Raw genomic sequence first — 23,748 nt, 5'->3', positions numbered from 1 at the left:
CAATGTACTTCAGGGTAGTTTAATGGAAATGGAACAGGATGTAGGTATGATACTGCGTGAAGAGTTTGACAGAGCACTGACCTAAGACCTAAGTCGAAATGAGGCCCCAGGAGTACACAACATTCCATTAGAACTACTGATAGCCTTGGGAGAGTGAGTCCTGACAAAACTCTACCATCTGGTGAGCAAGATGTACGAGACAGGCAAAATACCCTCAGACTTCAAGAAGAATGCAATAATTCCAATCCCAAAGAAAGCACGTGTTGACAGGTGTTGAAATTACCAAATTATCAGTTTCATAAGTCACGGCTGCAAAATACTAACATGAATTCCTTACAGACAGATGGAAAAACTGGTAGAAGCTGAGTACGAGGGAGATCAGTTTGGATTCCATAGAAATACTGGAACATGTGAGGCAATACTGAACGTATGACTTATCTTAGAAGATAGATTTAGTAAATGCAGATCTACGTATCTAGCGTTTGTAGACTTAGAGAAAGGTTTTGACAATGTTGACTGGAATACTCTCTTTCAAATTCTGAAGGTGGCAGGGGTAAAATACAGGGAGCACAAGGCTATTTTCAATTTGTACAGAAACCAGATGGCAGTTACAAAGAGTCGAGGGGCATGAAAGGTAAGCAGTGGTTGGGAAGGGAGTGAGACAGGGTTGCAGCCTATCCCCGATGTCATTCAATCTGTATATTGAGCAAGCAGTAAAGGAAACAAAAGAAAAATTCGGAGTAGGAAATAAAAACTTTGTGGTTTGCCGATGATATTGTAATTCTGTCAGAGACAGCGAAGGACCTGGAAGAGCAGTTGAACGGAATGGACAGTGTCTTGAGAGGAGGATATAAGATGAACATCAATAAAAGCAAAACGAGGATAATGGAATGTAGTCAAATTAAATCAGGTGATGCTGAGGGAATTAGATTAGCAAATGAGACACTGAAAGTAGTAAATGAGTTTTGCTATTTGGGGAGCAAAATAACTGATGATGGTCGAAGTAGAGAGGATATAAAATGCAGACTCGCAATGGCAAGGAAAACGTTTCTGAAGAAGAGAAATTTGTTAACATTGAGTATAGGTTTAAGTGTCAGGAAATCTTTCCTCAAAGTATTTATATGGAGTGTAGCCATGTATGGAAGTGAAACATGGATGATAAATAGTGTGGACAAGAAGAGAATAGAAGCTTGCGAAATGTGGTGCTACAGAAGAATGCTGAAGATTAGATGGGTAGATCATGTAATTAATGAGGAGGTACTGAATAGAATTGGGTAGAAGAAGAATTTGTGGCACAAAGTGACCAGGAGGAGGGATCAGTTGGTGTGACATGGTCTGGGGCATCAAGGGATCATCAATTTAGTATTGAAGGGAAGTGTGGAGGGTAAAAATCATAGAGGGAGACCAAGAGATGAATACGCTAAACAGATTCAGGATATACGTTGCAGTAGTTACTTGGAGATGAAGAAGCTTGCACAGGGTAGAATAGCATGGAGAGCTTGTAACGTGCGCGCGGGGCACACAATACTCATTAAAGCCTGTACTATGATAAGTGAATGGGGTTCACTTTACAAGACAGAATTTTTGTATAGATATTGACCGCGTGTACCTGAATGGTGGCTAATAAGACTTACACCCACTCTGTAATAACAATGATACGTCAAGTAATTTCGAAATGACACTACACGTCAGTACGGACAAAAGAAAGCACAGCAGATGCTACCAATTTGTTAATAATACAGTCGCCAGCCTAATTAGGCATTAACTGAATTTATTCCCTGTACAAGTTGGCAGATATTCGTGCAAAGCAACAAGTAGTAACACTGCATAATATAGTAGAATTTTAGAACAAGAAAATCTATTGAACTGATAGTTTCACGTTCTGTACTGATATGGAAAAACCATAAATACGTAACACTACACTATAATGTATACTACGAAACTTCGTACTGTCTATTGATCTAATTAGAATCGGGCATAGGTTACCCTAGAAATAGCACTTTCAAATCACACACACAATGTCAATTTTGATAAAGGTAAAACACTGATAAATTTTGGCTTTTATATTGACTTTAACTTTGCTGGTCAAATCAGTTAAAAACCCTTCAGAATTCAAATGAATAAAAAGGGGGCAGGGGGGGGGGGTGGACCCTGAAACTGTTATGATCACTGTATAAAAAAATTTGATTACTGAATTCATTATGCGCTCAAGATTTCCAGTATATGAGTTACTACTCTTTTTATCTTATTTCCTGCTTATTTAAATACCTTTTTATCTGTCTTGAAATAATTAAACTTCATTACTAAATCAATATTAAAGTTATCTTCCAACTTTGTCAGACCTTCATTATTCATTTACTGGTTCATTAACAAAACAGTTCTTTAAACACCATTCTAACATAGTTAGGTCTGCAAGTAATTATTATTAACACAAAATTTAATTTTTCATTTCGGGACACTCGGATTGCACAACATTTGGAAAGGACCCTATCTAGGTTAGTTGTGTGGATAAGAATATGATAGGAAAGTTCTGGTAAAATTTAAGTGGTTATTGAACAGTATGGAACAAAAGTAACACTGGTCCACACGAATACAGTACTAAAAGTTTCAACCTGTTTGTATTGATGCAGTGGTTGGCAGGCGGCGAGATGGCGAGGCACAAAGCACACAACAACCACAGCTATGGCTCTTGACGTACCGGCACTTTATTTCTTCATAGCGTCACAATACTTTTCCCTTTAGTGCCTATGGAATTGTGCCATGCTGTATGGGCGTTGGAACGGCATACCCGAGGCTCAATGAAACTACGTCTTCCGGGAGAGCCTCCTCGATCCAGAAAGTGTTGCTCAGACCAATGCCAAACTCCAACTACTACTGCTGAGCCCGTTGTGCCGTGCAGCGCCCGTGCGCATTTTCCCGCGCTCGCCTGTCATCCACCTTTTACCGCTCCCCTTCAGACATGGTATTCACCCGAGGTTTTGCATTCTACATATCCTAACACATTGCCTACGTATGGACCAGATGCACAGTTACAATTTTAAATACCTTACAACAGTCTCAACATTTGTTACATTTCAATTCTATTACCTTATTGCTTGACATTTGACATAAACATTAATATTCACATTGAAAATTGTTTACAGTTTTCTTAACACAATGGCATGAAACAAGAAAACAAATGAAATCAGAACATCAATTACTCAAGTTTAACGAAAAATCAGATGGAAAAAAAAATATTATTTATATGTACAATAGTACAACGTTGTTGTTGTTACAAGCTGCATCAAACAAGTCTGTGGACGGAAGACCATGACACAACAACAATTACAAATCTTTAAGATTAGTCAGAACCAGCAGGTTTCCAATTATTGCAACACACTCTTGGTTGATTTGGGACCATCCTTGCTTAGGATGTATCCTACATATGGAACAGAAGGTTGCAAACAAGAACATTAGGAAAAATTATATAAGGTCCTGCTGTGAAAGTTTCTTAAACACAAGTTGCAAATTTTTCAGATGACCATCATACTGTAAATTGACCCTTCATGTAAATTTTTGTGTTTAGGAATAAAAAAATAAGTCACTTGGCACCATCTTGTGTGAGTATGAATGAAGGGTGGTTGAAAACTGACCCCCCCCCCCCCCTCTCTCTCTCTTTTCTCCTATGACATTGACATTCAAATAATACTGAGAATTTACAGTGATTCCAGTGAAAATAAATTCCCTTTCAGTAACGCCACGAGAAAAAAAGGTGATGAACATTGTCTTCACTTTCAATTTTGTCATTCGCAACTTCTTCGGTCTTGGCAAACCACTATAGACTCATTCTGTGTGGTAGGTTCATATTGATAACACCAAGCCTCACCACCTGTGATGATTTTTTCCAGAAAGAGTTGTCCATGTTTTTCATTTCAGTCAAGTCATGGCAGGCATATGCCTTGTTGTTGTCATTTGGGTGCCAAGGTGTGCAGGACAAACTGTGTGCATGCTTTTCTCTTTTTCAAAACATTCTGGAGAATGCTCTGAACATTTTATTCAGAGATGTTCAGTTCTCCAGCAATAGATCTGCGTGAATGATGATGGTCCATTCCAAAAGATCACGAAACTTTCTGGTGTTTCTGTCGCATAAAGTTGGGATGGGACATCCTGACACCATGTTGTCCATGAGTGACATCTGTTCTTCTTTAAAACATCTAAACCATTGAAACACTCTTGCATGATGATTACCACTATGAGCCTTATTCATGGGCTCCAATATTTTCACAGGCATTTTATCATGTGAAATTGAATTGTTGCTTGTTGTTTCACTCCGATTTGTGACGTGACAATGTTGATACACTATGGCTGCATGTCCACTACAAAACATTGCCTTTTCACAGATGAATAGTTGAATGCATATCTATTGCTTAGAGTTGTTTGTACAAGCTGCCATCTTATTTACTGTGGTGATATCACTTATATGCCAGGAATAAAATTACTCTCAGAAGTTTCCATACAGGCAGTATACAGTTGATCCATGCGTGGAATCCAGCACTTTGTGTGATAAATGCATAGACATTGCTACAGTGTGCCTCCTATTGATGTGACAATAGCCTTAATGGATTGTGTGTGTCTGCGGCTGCTCCTCCAAAATCTAATGGATCGGTCAATGCCTTGGGAAGACACATCATCTAGGTAATCTGTGCATTGTATTGCTTTTTTAATATCTTTTTTAAAATCTTATACAGTCCAAAAGGGGCATAGATGACAAAAGATTTTTTTCAATTCTTAATCTACTGGGAGTTAAAAATAAGTGTTGGACAGATCCATCTTGGAAAACTATTGCCCTCCAGAAAGCTGAACAATTAGTTCCTGGCTCTAGGCTCAGGATACAAGCCTTGCTTTATGGTTTGCTGGTGTTGCTTGCAGCAATCTAGTTCTTCTTTAAGGTCACATTATGAGGCATTGGTATTGGATGGATTTGAATGAAAAGAAGCAGCATAGAAAATGTAAGCATAATGTGAGCCTAAAAATCTGTTGCTCTTCCTAGGCCAGGTTGCAACAGTGGGACAAACTTTGGACAAAGTGAATCTATTTCATCACAAAGAGTAGGTTGCTGAATGGCACAAACAGATTTGCGAATGGAAATCTGAAGCCAGTCTATGCTCAAGGCCAAATCTTCTACTGTTAAGAATATGCTGGCATGAGTTAACATCTGTAATAGTCAGGAGTATAGTTTATAGACCAAGGATCAGAGCATTATGGCTGCCATACACCCAGAATTGAGATTTTTAGGGTTTTAGTTGTGGAACAGCAGTGGTAAAGTGTGAAGATTTACATACAATGCACACTAAAGTGTCTGTACCAAAAGGAGAGTGATTGAAAACTCTTAAATAACAGCTGAAAATATTAATTTCTCCTTGAGAGAGAGAGAGAGAGAGAGAGAGTCATCGTGGCTGCATTTGAAAACTGAGTGTATTGTTGTCACAATATGGGTTTGGGCAGAGGGCCCATGGAATTGTCTATTGTACACTTCAGCAATATGTTCTCCTTTGAAGTCAGTTGGGCACTGAGCTTCATAGTAAAGATATTCTACATGTGGCTGCTTTACAAACACTATGGGCGACTTGGAAAATGGCAAGAGCTATGGAGTGTTTGGTTGCTGCACTTCTTGCAGGTCTCACAGGCATTGGCAATTCAGATCACTCCATCTAGGGGAGGATCTGACTTTCATTACAGCTCAACATCTTGGTCTGGTGTCAAACAAATCAAAAGGTATCTAATTAAGAAGTGCGATTTCAGTGTAGAAGAATGGGATTTCAGAAGATTATCTACAGTATTTATAATCTTACTTGTATCAATGAAGGGCATGGCTCAGGGTACTACCATTTGTTAGGGCTTCTTCCCATCCCTTTCATATTTGGAGTCTGGGAGAAACGATAGATTAAATGACTTTGTGTGAGCTATAATTAGTCTAATCTCATCTTCATAATCCCTATAGGTGCAGTACGTGGGAATAATGGGGGCAAGGGGTTGGTGTTGTATATTCCTGGATTCCTCACTTAAGGATGGTTCTTGAAACTTTGTAAGTAGGCTTTTATATATACGCTCTCCCATGAGCCAGACAAATCTATGACCTGTTGTGTTACTCTTGTTTTTATGCATATTTTTTATTAGTCCTATCTGTATGCATCCCACACACTTGAGCAGTATCCTGGGATGGGTTGCACTAGTGTGATGCAGTTTTGAGTGATTGAAATTGTAGTCATACAACACAACTTTTTTTTATTCATTTTATTTTATTTATTTTATTTTTTTTTATATGCCCGGTTTTATATTTCTGAAAATTTAAAGCAAGTTGCCAGTCATTTCTTCCCTTTGATATCTTATACAGTTCTAACTGAATATTTTTGCAGCTGTTAACAAACAGTTCTTCATTATTGATAACTGCATCACCTGCAAAAATTCTGAAGTTACCATTTTATTGTCTGCAAGGTCATTAATATACAACGCAAACTGCAACAGTCCAAAAACATTTCTCTGGGTGAATGCAGCTTTTGTTTGAGGTGTCTAAGTTACAGCGTGGTTAAAAGAGGAGCAAACTCAGCCACAAATTCAGTATAGTGTCTGATAGAGATTCTGCTAGGCCCTGAAGCTTTGTCCAATTTTAATGATTTGAGCTGTTTCTCAATGTCATGACACTAATATCTAAGTGACTCATGTTTGTAGTGGTGCGAGAATTAAACTGAGGCATTGCCCCTTGATTTTCGTTTGTAAGGGACATTTGAAAACAGGATTCTGTGTTGCTGTTTTGCTACCCTCAGTCACTGTCTCATCTATGAATGTCTAAACACACTCTTTGATGCTGCTAACAGCCTTTAAATAATACTAGAATTTCTCTGGGTTTTGTGACAAATCTCTGTTGCTGTTTTGCTACCCTCAGTTTAAGTCACTGTCTCATCTATAAATGTCTGGATGGTTTTGTGACAAATCTTTCATTGCAGATGATGTATTGAGTAGTTTTTCCTACAAGTAGCATTGTGCTGCCAATATGAAAGGGCTTTGTTTCAGAGTTTAAACTGTATTATATATTTACTTTTATTCCTGACTATGAAACATGATGCCATGTCAAACAGATAGCAGTTAGCCAACGTAAGATCTGGTGAGGTGAGATCAATCAGATGACATGTAAGATGAATATTCCTGCAAATATTTTGTGTATTCATCGTCCAAAAAACATTTGTGTTTCAAAAATGAAAAGCTGAAACTTCACAGTGTATTTTGAAAATATAATAGTAAATGTTACTGATTATTTCTTGTTTTATGTTATCATCTGTTGGCTCTGTTAGGGAAAAAAACCCTTGATAAAATTATTGATGTTGTTTGAAATGTTGCTTTTAGATTAGTCTTTCTAATATTATTTGACTTGACATCTCCTCAAAGTGCAGAATCATAGATTATTATTATTAATACGCATTTAGAACATATTACTCCATGTAGCCATTGTTTCAGTATACATTGTCAGTAGACTGCTAAAAATTAATACCACATTAATTCTGTGCAGGAATCGACTCTGTGCGACCAGTTCCTCATGTAACGGGGGATGTATCTCAGTTGGAGCATTCTTTGTCTCGTACACTGTTATGGACAGATGCACGTGATGTTTGGTGTGTGTCTTTGGAACCTGTGAGTGCAAGCTTTTCGGGTGCCCCTGCAGACATTGCTGCAGGAGTTGATCCTGTACCGTTGACTGATGCATTCCCATTAACACTGTGGGCCCATTGGGATGCAACTGACTCTGTGCTCAATACACTTGCTCATGTACCAGCACTGGTTAGTGTTCTGAATGTTTATGTGAATTTACAGATTTGCTTATTAAGAGATGCAGTAATACTTCATAACTGTTGTACATAGTGAATTGCTGCAAGATATGACAGTAATTTTAAGTAAAGTAACGCCTCACATTGTTAATACCATCTCAGTTTCCATCAGTAGGTTTCTTTTTTAGTTATTTATTTCACAAACATAAAATTGCAGTTGACATAACTTAGATCCTTTCTGTTTCCTACTTAATGTAATAAGGCTGTGGTAGTTACAGTTACAATGCTGTTTAGTAATAATTAGCAGTAGATGTAGAAATGCAGAAAATAAGAAACCTTTTGCAGTGTAGTAATATTTAAACCTGTGGTTTTGTATTTATTGTACAATATATGATGGAATAAGAGAGCAGATTATTGAATTTATCAAGAAAAGCGATTTTTGTATAGTTAGTTCTAGAAAGATAACCTATTTTGTCCATATATGGTTAACTTTTAACAGTATAAGGAAAAGATGGATTGCTACTCTCTGTAAAGATGACACGTTGAACAGTAGACTGGCACAACGAAAAGTCGCTTACCCGTAAGCTATTGGCCAAAGCCTTATTCACAGAAGGACACACACACACACACACACACACACACACACACACACACACACACACATTCATTCACACAGCCAAGCACACCTCATGCACACGACCACCATCTCTTGCAGCTCAGACAGGAATGCAGTTGTCACGTGGAACGAAAGCAGCAATCTACAAAGGGCGGGGCAGGGGGAGGGATTGCAGGGTACGGTTGGGGGAAGACAAGAGTGTTGTCTGGCAGAGCATGCAGGGATTAAACTGCCAACAGGTAAGTGTCGGAAGGCTGTGGGGTAGGGAGGATGGGGGTTCGTGGGAATGGGGAGTGCAAACAGAGAGGAGTGGGGAAGGGAATATATGTACAGGTGTGTTGGTAGAGGATGGCACACAAAGAGGGTAAGGGGATGAAAATATGGAGGAGATGATAGGACAAGCGGTGGAAACTCTTGGGTTGAGGGTGTGGGGACAATAGGTTACTGTAGGTCGAGCCTGGGATTATTTTGGGGGCAGAGAATGTGTTGTAAGGATAAGGGCCAAGACACCCATGATCATTCCGTCACAACCTCAACACCTTATCTCCCATCTGCTTCACCTAGTCCTCTTCAACTCAGCATGCACCTTCCTGGACATTGTCCTCCTCTCTGATGGAGATGCAGTATGGCATTCTGGTCCGAGCTGCTGGAGATGACAGTCGTCTGTGGGTTGAGGTGTGCTTACTTGAATGAATGAATGTGTTTGTGTTTCTCTTTCTTTTTCTAATGCAGTCTGTGACCAAAAGATAATGTTAAGTATCTTTTAATTGTGTCTGTCTGCAACTTAACGAGCCATCTTCACGGTAAGTAGCAATCTATATTTTCCTTACTGTGCTGATATTCCAACCTGGAGTTTCTGTTGTTTGATTCTGTCTTTACTTTTGTTGGATAAACATAATTTGAGAGGATGTAGAGGGCTTTTTTCAATTAGTAAAGACTCATTTTGACACCGGGAATGATGGGAATGTGAGTTTTTATGTGTCATACATTGACACCCCAGTCACTTGCGTGGCATTAAATTGAAATGCGTATGCCACACTTAGAGTGATTAAAATCTTTTTCTACTGCAAGAATTGAACCAATCATTTGTTGCTCACAGAGCTCAAACTTTTGAGTCTGTTGTTTCTTACTTTATATGTCGGATTACTGTGTACCATCTGTAATGGTGACTTTTACAGAAGTTCTCACAGATGCCTTACATACAGTCATAGCAATACACCAGATATGATGCTGAATGCTGCTGGTGTCAGGTCCAGTTTCTTTAAAATTTGCTATTACTTGGTGCTCATAGCGACTTTCCTCTTCAAGAAGTTGTTTTTTTGGGGAATATGTTTAAACATTTAAAGATGAGGCCATCAAAACTACATAACAAGTAACTGATTCTCAGAAATTCTTCTCAGAATTATGAAACATCATTAAAAATAATGCTGCCATTTAATTAACTTACTTTGTGAAAGTTAATAAAAAGGGTGGTCCATTGATAGTGCCCAGGCCAAATATCTCACGAAATAAGCATCAAACGAAAAAACTACAAAGAACGAAACTCATCTAGCTTGAAGGGGGAAACCAGATGGCACTATGTTTGGCCCGCTAGATGGCGCTGCCGTAGGTCAAACGGATATCAACTGTGTTTTTGTAAATAGGAACCCCCATTTCTTATTACATATTCGTGTAGTACGTAAAGAAATATAAATGTTTTAGTGGGACCACTTTTTTCGCTTTGTGATAGATGGCGCTGTAATAGCCACAAACGTATAAGTACGTGGTATCACGTAACATTCCTCCAGTGTGGACGGTATTTGCTTCCTGATACATTACCTGCGCTAAAATGGACCATTTACCAATTGCGGAAAAGGTCGATATCGTGTTGATGTATGGCTATTGTGATCAAAATGCCCAACAGGCATGTGCTATGTATGCTACTCGGTATCCTGGACGACATCATCCAAGTGTCCGGACCGTTCGCCAGATAGTTACGTTATTTAAGCAAACAGGAAGTGTTCAGCCACATGTGAAATGTCAGCCATGACCTGCAACAAATGATGATGCCCAAGTAGGTGTTTTAGCTGCTTTTGCGGCTAATCCGCACATCAGTAGCAGACAAATTGTGCGAGAATTGGGAATCTCGACGTCGTTGAGAATGCTACATCAACATCGATTGCACCCGTACCATTTTCTATGCACCAGGAATTGCATGGCGACAGCTTTGAGTGTCGTGTTCAGTTCTGCCACTGGGCACAAGATAAATTACGGGCCGATGACAAGATTTTTTGTACGCATTCTATTTAGCGACGAAGTGTCATTCACCAACAGCGGTAACGTAAACCGGCTTAATATGCACTATTGGGCAACGGAAAATCCACGATGGCTGCGACAAGTGGAACATTGGTGACCTTGGCGGGTTAATGTATGGTGCGGCATTATGGGAGGAAGGATAATTGGCCCCTATTTTATCGATGGCAATCTAAATGGTGCAATGTATACCGATTTCCTACGTAATGTTCTACTGACGTTACTACAAGATGTTTCACTCCATGACAGAATGGCGATGTACTTCCAACATGGTGGATGTCCGGCACATAGCTTGCATGTGGTTGAAGCAGTATTGAATAGCATATTTCATGACAGGTGGACTGGTCGTCGAAGCACCATACGATGTCCCGCACGTTCACCGGATCTGACGTCCCCAGATTTCTTTCTGTGGGGAAAGTTGAAGGATATTTGCTATCGTTATCCACCGACAACACCTGACAACATGCGTCAGTGCATTGTCAATGCATGTATGAACATTATGGAAGGCAAACTACTCGCTGTTGAGAGGAATGTTGTTATACGTATTGCCAAATGCATTGAGGTTGACGGACATCATTTTGAGCATTTATCGCATTAATGTGGTATTTACAGGTAATCACGCTATAACAGCATGCGTTCTCAGAAATGATAAGTTCACAAAGGCACATGTATCACATATTGGGACAACCAAAATAAAATGTTCAAATGTACCTATGTTCTGTATTTTAATTTAGAAAACCTACCTGTTACCAACTGTTCATCTGAAATTGGGAGCCATATGTTTGTGACTATTACAGCATCATCTATCACGAAGCGAAAAAACATTCATATTTCTTTACGTACTACACGAATATGTAATAAAAAATGGGGGTTCCTATTTAAAAAAAACACAGTTGATATCCATTTGACCTATGGCAGCACCATCTAGCGGGCCAACCACAGCGCCATCTGGTTTCCCCCTTCAAGCTAGACAAGTTTCGCTCTTTGTAGTTTTTTCGTTTGACCCTTATTTCGTGAAATATTTGGCCCTGTCGCGATCAATGGCCCACACTGTATATTACCATGCAGAGCACAGTCACACATTGTTGAAAGTGGGTATAATTCTATTAAGTAGACCGTTATTGAAATTAGAGAATGGGCCAGAGTTTGTAGTTTTCTGGATCTTTCAACAGGAACCATTTTGTAATCGGTATTTAATAGCTTTTTGCATAATTCATACCACACTTCTTAATTACTTCCATTATTAGTAAAAAATGAAATGTGTGAACTGACATTGAATGAATAATGTGCACCATGTTTTTTTTATAATGAAAGGATTGTCTGATACTTGTAAAACTGTGTTTAGTTACACGTGTTCCACAATTCACAATTATTTTTTATTGAATGTGCCATTTATAAATAAACTCTGATCCACAGGTTAGTTTTCAACTTAATCATTATCAATATTTGTTCCTTCTGAGAGCGATGGATAGAATTAGTGAGACAGCAGCCGTAATGAGTGTTGACTCACGTCGCATTCAAGGAAATGATGGTCTCCCACCAACAGTTATTTTAGCAGGCGTGTTGCTGCCACAGGTACATGGAATTTATTTTTAATAGATACTAGTATTTAGTTTTTAAAAAGCTAGGAAGAGATAGATTGCTACTCACCATAAAGACATGTTAAATTTCAGACAGGAACAATTAAAAGACACTTGCACATAAGAGTTTAGCCACAGCCTTCATCAGAAAGAGAGAAACCAACACCATTCATTCACATAAGCAACCACACTTCAATCACACATGACCATCAACTCTGGCAGCTCAGGTCAGAAGTATTTAGGTGTTGTTCTTTATTTTCATACATAAACAGAATTAAGCTTTATTCTGTGCTGTTGGTAATAATAACAAACAAATTTTTTGATTGGCAGTAACTTACACACTGATGAATGATGAGTGTCACGTATCCATACTAAACTACACTGACTTCTTGCTGTGACTTTTTTTTCCCTTATTCCACAGTCCTGTTTTTTGGAATTTCAATTCCGTGTGATGTTCACTTGCCCATGGTTTCTGTGTTAAGCTCCCACAATCAAATGTAACATATGGTGTCAATCAGTATACACAGTAATGTTCTTCTCAAAGTACTCTTGAAAAAGTCTCTTGACAGGAAGATCAACTTTGTCAAGTGATATTCATTGTAGAGAAGAAGCATAATCCTTGCCATAATTGTGGTTTGTTACAAAAACAGCTAGAGAACTGAAAAAAAGGCAATTCTCTGGCCAGTAATCACTCATCTTTTATCTTTTGTGTAATGCACATTCAAAGTACAATCACACAAAAATAAATACAAAATGAAAAGTTAATTTCTATGCTTCATTTATTTGCCATTTATTCCAAATGCAAGTCTCCTTAAATTTGCATTCTCAGGTTTACGCTCATAGAATCAACACTGATTTTATTACATTTAATCTCATCTCATGTGATAAGAATAAACTGAAACAATCATGTTGTTGGTACACTGTTCAAAGGTACCACCACACATCTTTTTCCTGTGAAAATATGACAGTGTACCAGATCTGCTGCTTTCCATCTGAGATGTGCATCTCATTACTTTGTTTATACCGTTTCACATCTTTTACGCGGTACTGATGTTCAGACAGTGGAATTGAGGGATCAGGGTTATCATTATATAAGTATTTTTGTTAAAAGTGGGACAGTCAGCATTCTAAAATATGTGCTTTACCCCTAAATTATTTGCATCCTGCGAGGATTTTCATTCTATATTTATATTTAGTTACACGAATATTTATATTTCTCCAAAATAAGATAACATATGTCCCCTGATTGCAAGTCATTGGAAGGCTTTTCCAACATTTACATTAATACTCTGCTCCGTCATGTCTCCAGAATAAGATGTAGGGACTTCGAAACATGCACGGGAGCAAAGAAATAATACACATAGGAAGGCATTGTATCAATGAAGTATACATATTTGTGCCCTTCTAGTAGCCACTGTGTTGTTCTACATGGTACCCAGGATGCAATATTGTCCAGCAGACTACCTGGTACTTAATGGTGTGGTCCATGACAAATTCATAGAGAAAATTTCAGCTCTAGCTCAATTCTCTTCAGCACTTGCAATTAACTGATTCTGACTCTGGTGCCATCCACAGTAGGTTAAAATATCATTTCATACTGTATCTATCTGCTTAATTTTTAAGTCTGTGTAATATCACATTTCAAAACACCTCAGTTGTTTCTATCATTATTTTCCAATTGATAATATTTCATTCAGTCATACAATGATCTGAAATACAGATGTAGAAAGTCCTCTTGCAATTCAAGGTAAGTATTTTGTACCTGAAAGTTGCTCTTGTTTAAATAAGCTTTATCCCTATGTCAGTGTGGCCTCTGTGTTGCTTGCATATTATGTGTTATGACTTTCTTAGTAGTAAAAGTCTTTCATTTATACTTTATTTTCCCCAGTATTGGCTTTTTTTTAATTGTCTATTCTAATTTTCTCTTGTATTTTGATGTTATGTGTCTTTTAACCGATGTTTGCAACCAATTTGAAAGCCTTGCGATCCCGATAATTCTAGCTCTGCCTTTCTTTTGACCACAAAAATAAAGTCAGCTGAAAAGCTTGGCGTTAATATCTACATTTCTTAGCCATTTTTGTTGCTTAACTGTAACTTGAGCTTCAAAGGCTTGCACAATGGCACACTTAGAAAATTGGAGGCAGTTTTCCATGTGCCAAAATTACATAAAGAAATAGTTTTACTCCCCTTTCTCTTTCCAGTACGTACGATTCTTGTACTTCCCTCCATATCATTTTTCTATAACTGATTAAATAAGAACATGTTCATGAGATATTACTTTTTTCAGGTTGAAATAACATTTGTTATGGCATCACAGACACCAGGACGAGAATACCATGGCAGTGCTGATCTTGAATCTGTTGTCCCTGACTCTGCAAGTCTGGCAGATGAAGGAGTGAGAATACATGCCAATAGCCTATCTTCGTCTCCTTCATTTGAAGGTCCATTTGACTCTCGACTTCGCCATAGTGTTCCTCCTAATGTGGCATCTTACATGGACACAGTGACTTCATCTCTCCCAGTAAACTCTGTGCAACCCCTTACTGGTCTTTCAATACCTGATAACTTCAATGCTAGCATAAGCACTGTTAAAAAGGGTTGGAAAGGCCTGAGCAATATGGTTACATCATTAGATTCAGTACTGAAAGCCAGTCCGGATGATTTGGCCAGTGAGACTGCTTCTCAACGTAGTGATGCCTCTTCAGACAGTGAAAGGTATATTAAATTATGGCAGTTTCATTTTTATCACTTGATTTTGGTATTAAATTTTAGTTCTTTGACTGTCTCCTCCTCATATATATTGCTTTGTAGGCAGCACATATTTTAAGCACTAACATAACACCAATGTTTTTGTAATCGATATATAATGAAGATTTTGCATGTTGTTCCTGTACCAAATTTCAGAACATTGTATCTAGTGAACCTTGCATTTTCTCTCATTTCATTTTATATTTCCTGTGTGAGTTCTTTAAGTCATGTTCAAGTGATTGAGTACTTTAGTAATTTGTGTAAATATTAACTTCGAGTGAGAATGATCTAAGGTGTGTTTCACCAGTCGTGTAACTATAAACATTGGCATAAATGTGCACTTTTACTATGTATTGCAGATTTTAACCACTGACAAATGTCAAAGGAGTGCTACATATGTAGTCTAAATTCAGCAAGGTGTATATTTTTACTTGTGAAAAACCTGTTTGTAATATTACTTTTGACAAAACTGTGTGGAATGTGCAATACACTCTCCACTGAAACGTCAAAATGCCTGAGTAATGAATGCACAATGGAACATGACGTACAACCAAAAAGTTTTTAAATGTCTAAAAATGTCAGTCTTGCCTATCGAAACCAGTTAGTAGAAAATAGTTTTGAATGCAGCCTTGGCTATAAAACAATTTCTTTAAATATTAACTAACTACACAGGTCTGCAAAAAATGTTTTGTTTAGCTGCATGAGGTATTTTTACTGAATTATATGTTTTAGAATGCGCTGATTTCAGAAGTGATGTTCATTTTTTTCTACCGCATATGTGTTTTTGCAAATTAAAAAAAAAAAAAATGGTAAAAGCACCCGTTTATTCAAAATTATCAAACATAATATTTTTTCACACTCAACGAAACGTTATTTTGAGACATATAGTAACAATATTATACTTATTCATGTTTTTTATGAAACCTTTTCTTCTTTTCCTTGATACTTCGCCGAGTCCTTTTCCGATTTCCATCTTTCGTTTCCCGCTTAAACCTCAAACAGTAGTCAGTGAGCATAGTGGCATCCCATCTTCCTTATTACCATCTCTCAATATCATGGATATCCTGGTGAAACTGCTCCCCCTGTTCTTCACTGTAAGCTCCCAGGTTTTCAGGAGGACTGTCTATGTGGGAGTGTAAAAAATGGACCTTCAAGCTCATCTTGCAGCCTTGATTTTCGTATGCTGCTAGCATCCATTGAACAATGGTTTTGTAGTCAGGCTCCTTAGTATTTCCCAAAAACTTTTGCACTACATCCTTGAACGATACCCAAGCTTCTTTTTTCTTCTCATTCATACTTTCTACAGAGAGGGTGTCGGTTAAAAGTTTTCTTATGTCGGGGCCAGTGAAAACTCCCTCTTTCAACTTTGCTTCTGGCAGTTTCGAGAATTTTGTACACAGATATTTAAAACAGTACCCATCCTTTTGTAGTGATTTTACAGATTGTTTCATCAATCCCAATTTGATATGGAGAGGGGGCAACAAAACCTTTTCTGGTGGTACCAAAGTTGTATTGATAACATTTTTCTCTCCAGGTTTTAAAGTTTCTCGGGGAGGCCAATCACTTTAATCCATTGCTGTTCTCTGGCTCTACTATCCCACAAGCATAAGAAGCATGGGTATTTAGTATAGCCTGCCTGCTGACCCAAAAGCATCGTGAGTATTTTGAAGTCCCCACAAATCATCCATTGATGATCCTGATACTTGATTTTTTCCGGGATAATGGCCAAATCATTATAGTTTTCATCCATATGCACAGAATGTCCCATCGGAAGTGATGCATATTTATTTCCATTATGCAATAATACTACTTTAAGACTAGTTTTGGATGAATCAATGAATAGGCGCCATTCAGATGAGTCATACTGCATATCAAAGCAGCGCATGAGTCCTTCCACATCATTGCAAAAAACTAAATTTCCTTCTTTTGAGAAAAACTGGGTAAATTCTTTTTCTCCGTGTCTGTACCATGAAAGTGAGGTGCCAGATAAAAGGTTTTTATTTTTTAATCGTGAACCTAACAGCTCGGCTGCATCTTTTGAAAGACCTAAATCTCTTACTAGATCATTGAGCTCACTTTGAGAAAATAGTTGAGGCCTTTCATCTTCGTGTGAAGAAAAATCTGAGCTTGACTCCCCCTGAGGAGGTAATGTAACTTCGTCCTCCAACTCACTCGGGTATTCATCCAAACTGGAAGATGGCTGTGGAATAGGTATTTCAGAGCTGGACATATAGCTGAGTCAAGCTTAGGATAAATTATGCTTCTTTTGTTTTTTGAATTGAATCCCTTTACGTCAACTGAACAGAAGTAGCAATCAGTGGTATGGTTTTTCTGCTCACGCCACATCATAGGAATTCGAAATCTAAATGTATTTTTCTTACCATTAAACCACAAACGGAAATCTTCTTCACACCATCTACACACCTTATGCGGTGCCCATGGTTTATCTTGATCACCAAGTTTTAATTTAAAGTAAGCAAAATAAACTTTCCTCACAAAATCACTTATGTTTCTCTGTTGACTTTTAATAGTGTATTCGCCACAGATACAACAAAAACTGTTTGGAGAAATAACACAACCTCTTGTAGCCATGAATAGACAGAAACAACAGCATTGTTCGCTTGATTAGCAATATGTCCACCGAGAGTTTCTCTTCATTTCATGCAAGATACAAATCATCATTTGACTTGTCACAACATGATAAAACTGAACAGTAAGATTTTTTGCATTTGCTTCTGACACCCAGGAATTCATAGTAAAACCTGCAAGTGGTAACAAAGAATAGTTAACAGTGTAAATTTTTAAATTTAAGTTTATTTTATCAATTATAATTGATATAATTTTTAATAATTATTAAATTAAAAAAACACATAGGTTTATTACCAATGAACATAAATACTGCAATATACATAAAAATGTTTGTGATATAATTTTTTGAATATTTTACTTGTTTTTGGGAGGTCAAAATGTGTAAGAGAATGTTAAAAAATCCCATGCACTTTTTTAGTTGCAGACCTGTGTTATGGTTTCATATATGAGCATTAAGCCATCTTCAGGGCAATGAATGGCTCCTTCTCCGAACACACCTAAGTAACTCCCAGCAAGCGTTTGCCCATTACAGGCACAATACGGACATAGTAGCTCTCACAGAGACCAATGAAAAAAGGAAAGGAACAGAGGAAGGAGATGGATTCCTGCACATGTTTAGTAGTGTACCAAAGGAAAGAGCTTGAGGAGGAGTATCCCTAGTAGTTAAAAGGAAGTCTAGAAAATAAGTCAATCACAGACATTTACAAATGGATATCAATGTGATAAATCAATCCTTTGGTAACCATATCAGCACATGCCCCATCGACAGTGCTCCAATTACTGAGGAGGACTGTTTGATCTGATGACAATTTTGGAAAAATTTGGAAATTGGAGTGAGGTATTTCTTATCTGTGGTCTAAATGGCAGAATGGGTTCCAAATTAAATGACCCTGTAGTAGGATGCTACAGAAAAGTTGCTGTGAGTTGTTGTTGTTGTTGCTGTTGCTGTTGCTGTTGTTGTTGTTGTTGTTGTTGTTGTTGTTGTTGTGGTCTTCAGTCCAGAGACTGGTTTGATGCAGCTTTCCATGCTACTCTATCCTGTTCAAGTTTCTTCATCTCCCAGTACCTACTGCAACCTACATCCGTCTGAATCTGCGTAGTGTATCCATCTCTTGGTCTCCCTCTACAATTTTTTACCCTCCACACTGCCCTCCAATACCAAATTTGTGATCCCTTGGTGCCTCAGATCATATCCTACAACTGATCCCTTCTTCTAGTCAAGTTGTGCCACAGATTTCTCTCCTTCTGTTCAGTACCTCCTCATTAGTTATGTGATCTACCCATCTAATCTTCAGCAATCTTCTGTAGCACCACATTTAGCAAGCTTCTATTCTCTTCTTGTCCACACTATTTATCGTCCATGTTTCACTTCCATACATGGCTACACTCCATACAAATACTTTCAGAAACGACTTCCTGACACTTAAATCTATACTCAATGTTAACAAATTTCTCTTCTTCAGAAACGCTTTCCTTGCCATTGCGAGTCTGCATTTTGTATCCTCTCTACTTCGACCATCATCAGTTATTTTGCTCCCCAAATAGCAAAACTCATTTACTACTTTCAGTGTCTCATTTGCTAATCTAATTCCCTCAGCATCACCTGATTTAATTTGACTACATTCCATTATCCTCGTTTTGCTTTTATCGATGTTCATCTTATATCCTCCTTTCAAGACACTGTCCATTCCGTTCAACTGCTCTTCCAGGTCCTTCGCTGTCTCTGACAGAATTCATCTACATCTACATTCATACTCCGCAAGCCACCCAACGGTGTGTGGCGGAGGGCACTTTACGTGCCACTGTCGTTACCTCCCTTTCCTGTTCCAGTCGCGTATGGTTCGCGGGAAGAACGACTGTCTGAAAGCCTCCGTGCGCGCTCTAATCTCTCTAATTTTACATTCGTGATCTCCTCGGGAGGTATAAGTAGGGGGAAGCAATGTACTCGATACCTCATCCAGAAACGCACCCTCTCGAAACCTGGCGAGCAAGCTACACCGCGATGCAGAGCGCCTCTCTTGCAGAGTCTGCCACTTGAGTTTATTAAACATCTCCGTAACGCTATCACGGTTACCAAATAACCCTGTGACAAAACGCGCCGCTCTTCTTTGGATCTTCTCTATCTCCTCCGTCAACCCGATCTGGTACGGATCCCACACTGATGAGCAATACTCAAGTATAGGTCGAACGAGTGTTTTGTAAGCCACCTCCTTTGTTGCTGGACTACATTTTCTAAGCACTCTCCCAATGAATCTCAACCTGGTACCCGCCTTACCAACAATTAATTTTATATGATCATTCCACTTCAAATCGTTCCGCACGCATACTCCCAGATATTTTACAGAAGTAACTGCTACCAGTGTTTGTTCCGCTATCATATAATCATACAATAAAGGATCCTTCTTTCTATGTATTCGCAATACATTACATTTGTCTATGTTAAGGGACAGTTGCCACTCCCTGCACCAAGTGCCTATCCGCTGCAGATCTTCCTGCATTTCGCTACAATTTTCTAATGCTGCAACTTCTCTGTATACTACAGCATCATCCGCGAAAAGCCGCATGGAACTTCCGACACTATCTACTAGGTCATTTATATATATTGTGAAAAGCAATGGTCCCATAACACTCCCCTGTGGCACGCCAGAGGTTACCTTAACGTCTGTAGACGTCTCTCCATTGATAACAACATGCTGTGTTCTGTTTGCTAAAAAATCTTCAATCCAGCCACACAGCTGGTCTGATATTCCGTAGGCTCTTACTTTGTTTATCAGGCGACAGTGCGGAACTGTATCGAACGCCTTCCGGAAGTCAAGAAAAATAGCATCTACCTGGGAGCCTGTATCTAATATTTTCTGGGTCTCATGAACAAATAACGCGAGTTGGGTCTCACACGATCGCTGTTTCCGGAATCCATGTTGATTCCTACATAGTAGATTCTGGGTTTCCAAAAACGACATGATACTCGAGCAAAAAACATGTTCTAAAATTCTACAACAGATCGACGTCAGAGATATAGGTCTATAGTTTTGCGCATCTGCTCGACGACCCTTCTTGAAGACTGGGACTACCTGTGCTCTTTTCCAATCATTTGGAACCCTCCGTTCCTCTAGAGACTTGCGGTACACGGCTGTTAGAAGGGGGGCAAGTTCTTTCGCGTACTCTGTGTAGAATCGAATTGGTATCCCGTCAGGTCCAGTGGACTTTCCTCTGTTGAGTGATTCCAGTTGCTTTTCTATTCCTTGGACACTTATTTCGATGTCAGCCATTTTTTCATTTGTGCGAGGATTTAGAGAAGGAACTGCAGTGCGGTCTTCCTCTGTGAAACAGCTTTGGAAAAAGGTGTTTAGTATTTCAGCTTTACGCGTGTCATCCTCTGTTTCAATGCCATCATCATCCCGGAGTGTCTGGATATGCTGTTTCGAGCCACTTACTGATTTAACGTAAGACCAGAACTTCCTAGGATTTTCTGTCAAGTCTGTACATAGAATTTTACTTTCGAATTCACTGAACGCTTCTCGCATAGCCCTCCTTATGCTAACTTTGACATCGCTTAGCTTCTGTTTGTCTGAGAGGTTTTGGCTGCGTTTAAACTTGGAGTGAAGCTCTCTTTGCTTTCGCAGTAGTTTCCTAACTTTGTTGTTGTACCACGGTGGGTTTTTCCCGTCCCTCACAGTTTTACTCGGCACGTACCTGTCTAAAACGCATTTTACGATTGCCTTGAACTTTTTCCATAAACACTCAATATTGTCAGTGTCGGAACAGAAATTTTCGTTTTGATCTGTTAGGTGGTCTGAAATCTGCCTTCTATTACTCTTGCTAAACAGATAAACCTTCCTCCCTTTTTTTATATTCCTATTAACTTCCATATTCAGGGATGCTACAACGGCCTTATGATCACTGATTCCCTGTTCTGCACTTACAGAGTCGAAAAGTTTGGGTCTGTTTGTTATCAGTAGGTCCAAGATGTTATCTCCACAAGTCGGTTCTCTGTTTAATTGCTTGAGGTAATTTTCGGATAGTGCACTCAGTATAATGTCACTCGATGCTCTGTCCCTACCACCCGTCCTAAACATCTGAGTGTCCCAGTCTATATCTGGTAAATTGAAATCTCCACCTAAGACTATAACATGCTGAGAAAATTTATGCGAAATGTATTCCAAATTTTCTCTCAGTTGTTCTGCGCCACTAACGCTGCTGAGTCGGGAGGTCGGTAAAAGGAGCCAATTATTAACCCAGCTCGGTTGTTGAGTGTAACCTCCACCCATAATAATTCACAGGAACTATCCACTTCTACTTCACTACAGGATAAACTACTACTAACAGCGACAAACACTCCACCACCGGTTGCATGCAATCTATCCTTCCTAAACACCGTCTGTACCTCTGTAAAAATTTCGGCAGAATTTATCTCTGGCTTAACCGAGCGAGGTGGCGCAGTGGTTAGACACTGGACTCGCATTCGGGAGGACGACGGTTCAATCCCGCGTCCGGCCATCCTGATTTAGGTTTTCCGTGATTTCCCTAAATCGCTCCAGGCAAATGCCGGGATGGTTCCTTTCAAAGGGCACGGCCGACTTCCTTGCCCGTCCTTCCCTAACCCGATGAGACCGATGACCTCGCTGTCTGGTCTCCTTCCCCGAAAAAACCAACCAACTATCTCTGGCTTAAGCCAGCTCTCTGTACCTATAACAATTTCAGCTTCGGTGCTTTCTATCAGCGCTTGAAGTTCCGGTACTTTACCAACGCAGCTTCGACAGTTTACAATTACAATACCGATTGCTGCTTGGTCCCCGCATGTCCTGACTTTGCTCCGCACCCTTTGAGGCTGTTGCCCTTTCTGTACTTGCCCGAGGCCATCTAACCTAAAAAACCGCCCAGTCCACACCACACAACCCCTGCTACCCGTGTAGCCGCTTGCTGCGTGTAGTGGACTCCTGACCTATCCAGCGGAACCCGAAACCCCACCACCCTATGGCGCAAGTCGAGGAATCTGCAGCCCGCATGGTCGCAGAACCGTCTCAGCCTCTGATTAAGACCCTCCACTCGGCTCTGTACCAAAGGTCCGCAGTCAGTCCTGTCGACGATGCTGCAGATGGTGAGCTCTGCTTTCATCCCGCTAGCGAGACTGGCAGTCTTCACCAAATCAGATAGCCGTCGGAAGCCAGAGAGGATTTCCTCCGATCCATAGCGACACACATCATTGGTGCCGACATGAGCGACCACCTGCAGATGGGTGCACCCTGTACCCTTCATGGCATCCGGAAGGACCCTTTCCACATCTGGAATGACTCCCCCCGGTATGCACACGGAGTGCACATTGGTTTTCTTCCCCTCTCTTGCTGCCATTTCTCTAAGGGGCCCCATTATGCGCCTGACGTTGGAGCTCCCAACTACCAGTAAGCCCACCCTCTGCGACCGCCCGGATCTTGCAGACTGAGGGGCAACCTCTGGAACAGGACAAGCAGCCATGTCAGGCCGAAGATCAGTATCAGCCTGAGACAGAACCTGAAACCGGTTCGTCAGACAAACTGGAGAGGCCTTCCGTTCAGCCCTCCGGAATGTCTTTCGCCCCCTGCCACACCTTGAGACTACCTCCCACTCTACCACAGGTGAGGGATCAGCCTCAATGCGGGTAGTATCCCGGGCAACCACAGTCTTAGTCCGATCGGGGGATGCGTGGGACGAGCTGGCCGTCCCCGACAAACCCCCATCCGGACCCCCACAGTGATGCCCATTGGCAACAGCCTCAAGCTTTGTGACCGAAGCCAACACTGCCTGAAGCTGGGAGCGAAGGGATGCCAACTCAGCCTGCATCCGAACACAGCAGTTGCAGTCCCTATCCATGCTAAAAACTGTTTTGCAAAGAACGTCTGAACTAATCTACAGAGAGCGCAAACAAATCAACAAAATTTAAACGGTTATTAAAATACAAGATTGCCTAGTAAATGCAGTTTTGCTGCTACTAACGCACTGCTGACACACTGCTCGGCAGCGGAAGGAGACTACGCGATTTTACACTATTCAGGTACTAAAACGCGATGCTACAACTCGCAAATACTATAATACGCCCGAAATTTATGTATCAAACAATGCAAGTACCAAAAACACTCAAAGAAATTAA

General features: G+C 39.8%; 1 protein-coding gene across 3 annotated transcripts in view; it reads left to right on the top strand.

The window, feature by feature from the left end:
- LOC126198474 (UHRF1-binding protein 1-like) overlaps positions 1-23,748 on the top strand; it is a 458,855-nt gene that overhangs the window by 211,530 nt on the left and 223,577 nt on the right. For all 3 annotated transcript variants that reach the window (XM_049934830.1, XM_049934829.1, XM_049934832.1), the window contains exons 11-13: positions 7,544-7,812; positions 12,124-12,282; positions 14,575-15,002. In XM_049934830.1, coding sequence (XP_049790787.1) covers positions 7,544-7,812; positions 12,124-12,282; positions 14,575-15,002 — 856 coding nt within the window. The remainder of the gene's footprint in view (positions 1-7,543; positions 7,813-12,123; positions 12,283-14,574; positions 15,003-23,748) is intronic.

This window comes from Schistocerca nitens, chromosome 8 (assembly GCF_023898315.1).
Source record: "Schistocerca nitens isolate TAMUIC-IGC-003100 chromosome 8, iqSchNite1.1, whole genome shotgun sequence".
NCBI classification, from domain to species: domain Eukaryota; kingdom Metazoa; phylum Arthropoda; class Insecta; order Orthoptera; family Acrididae; genus Schistocerca; species Schistocerca nitens.
This window is presented reverse-complemented; position numbering and strand designations above follow the sequence as displayed.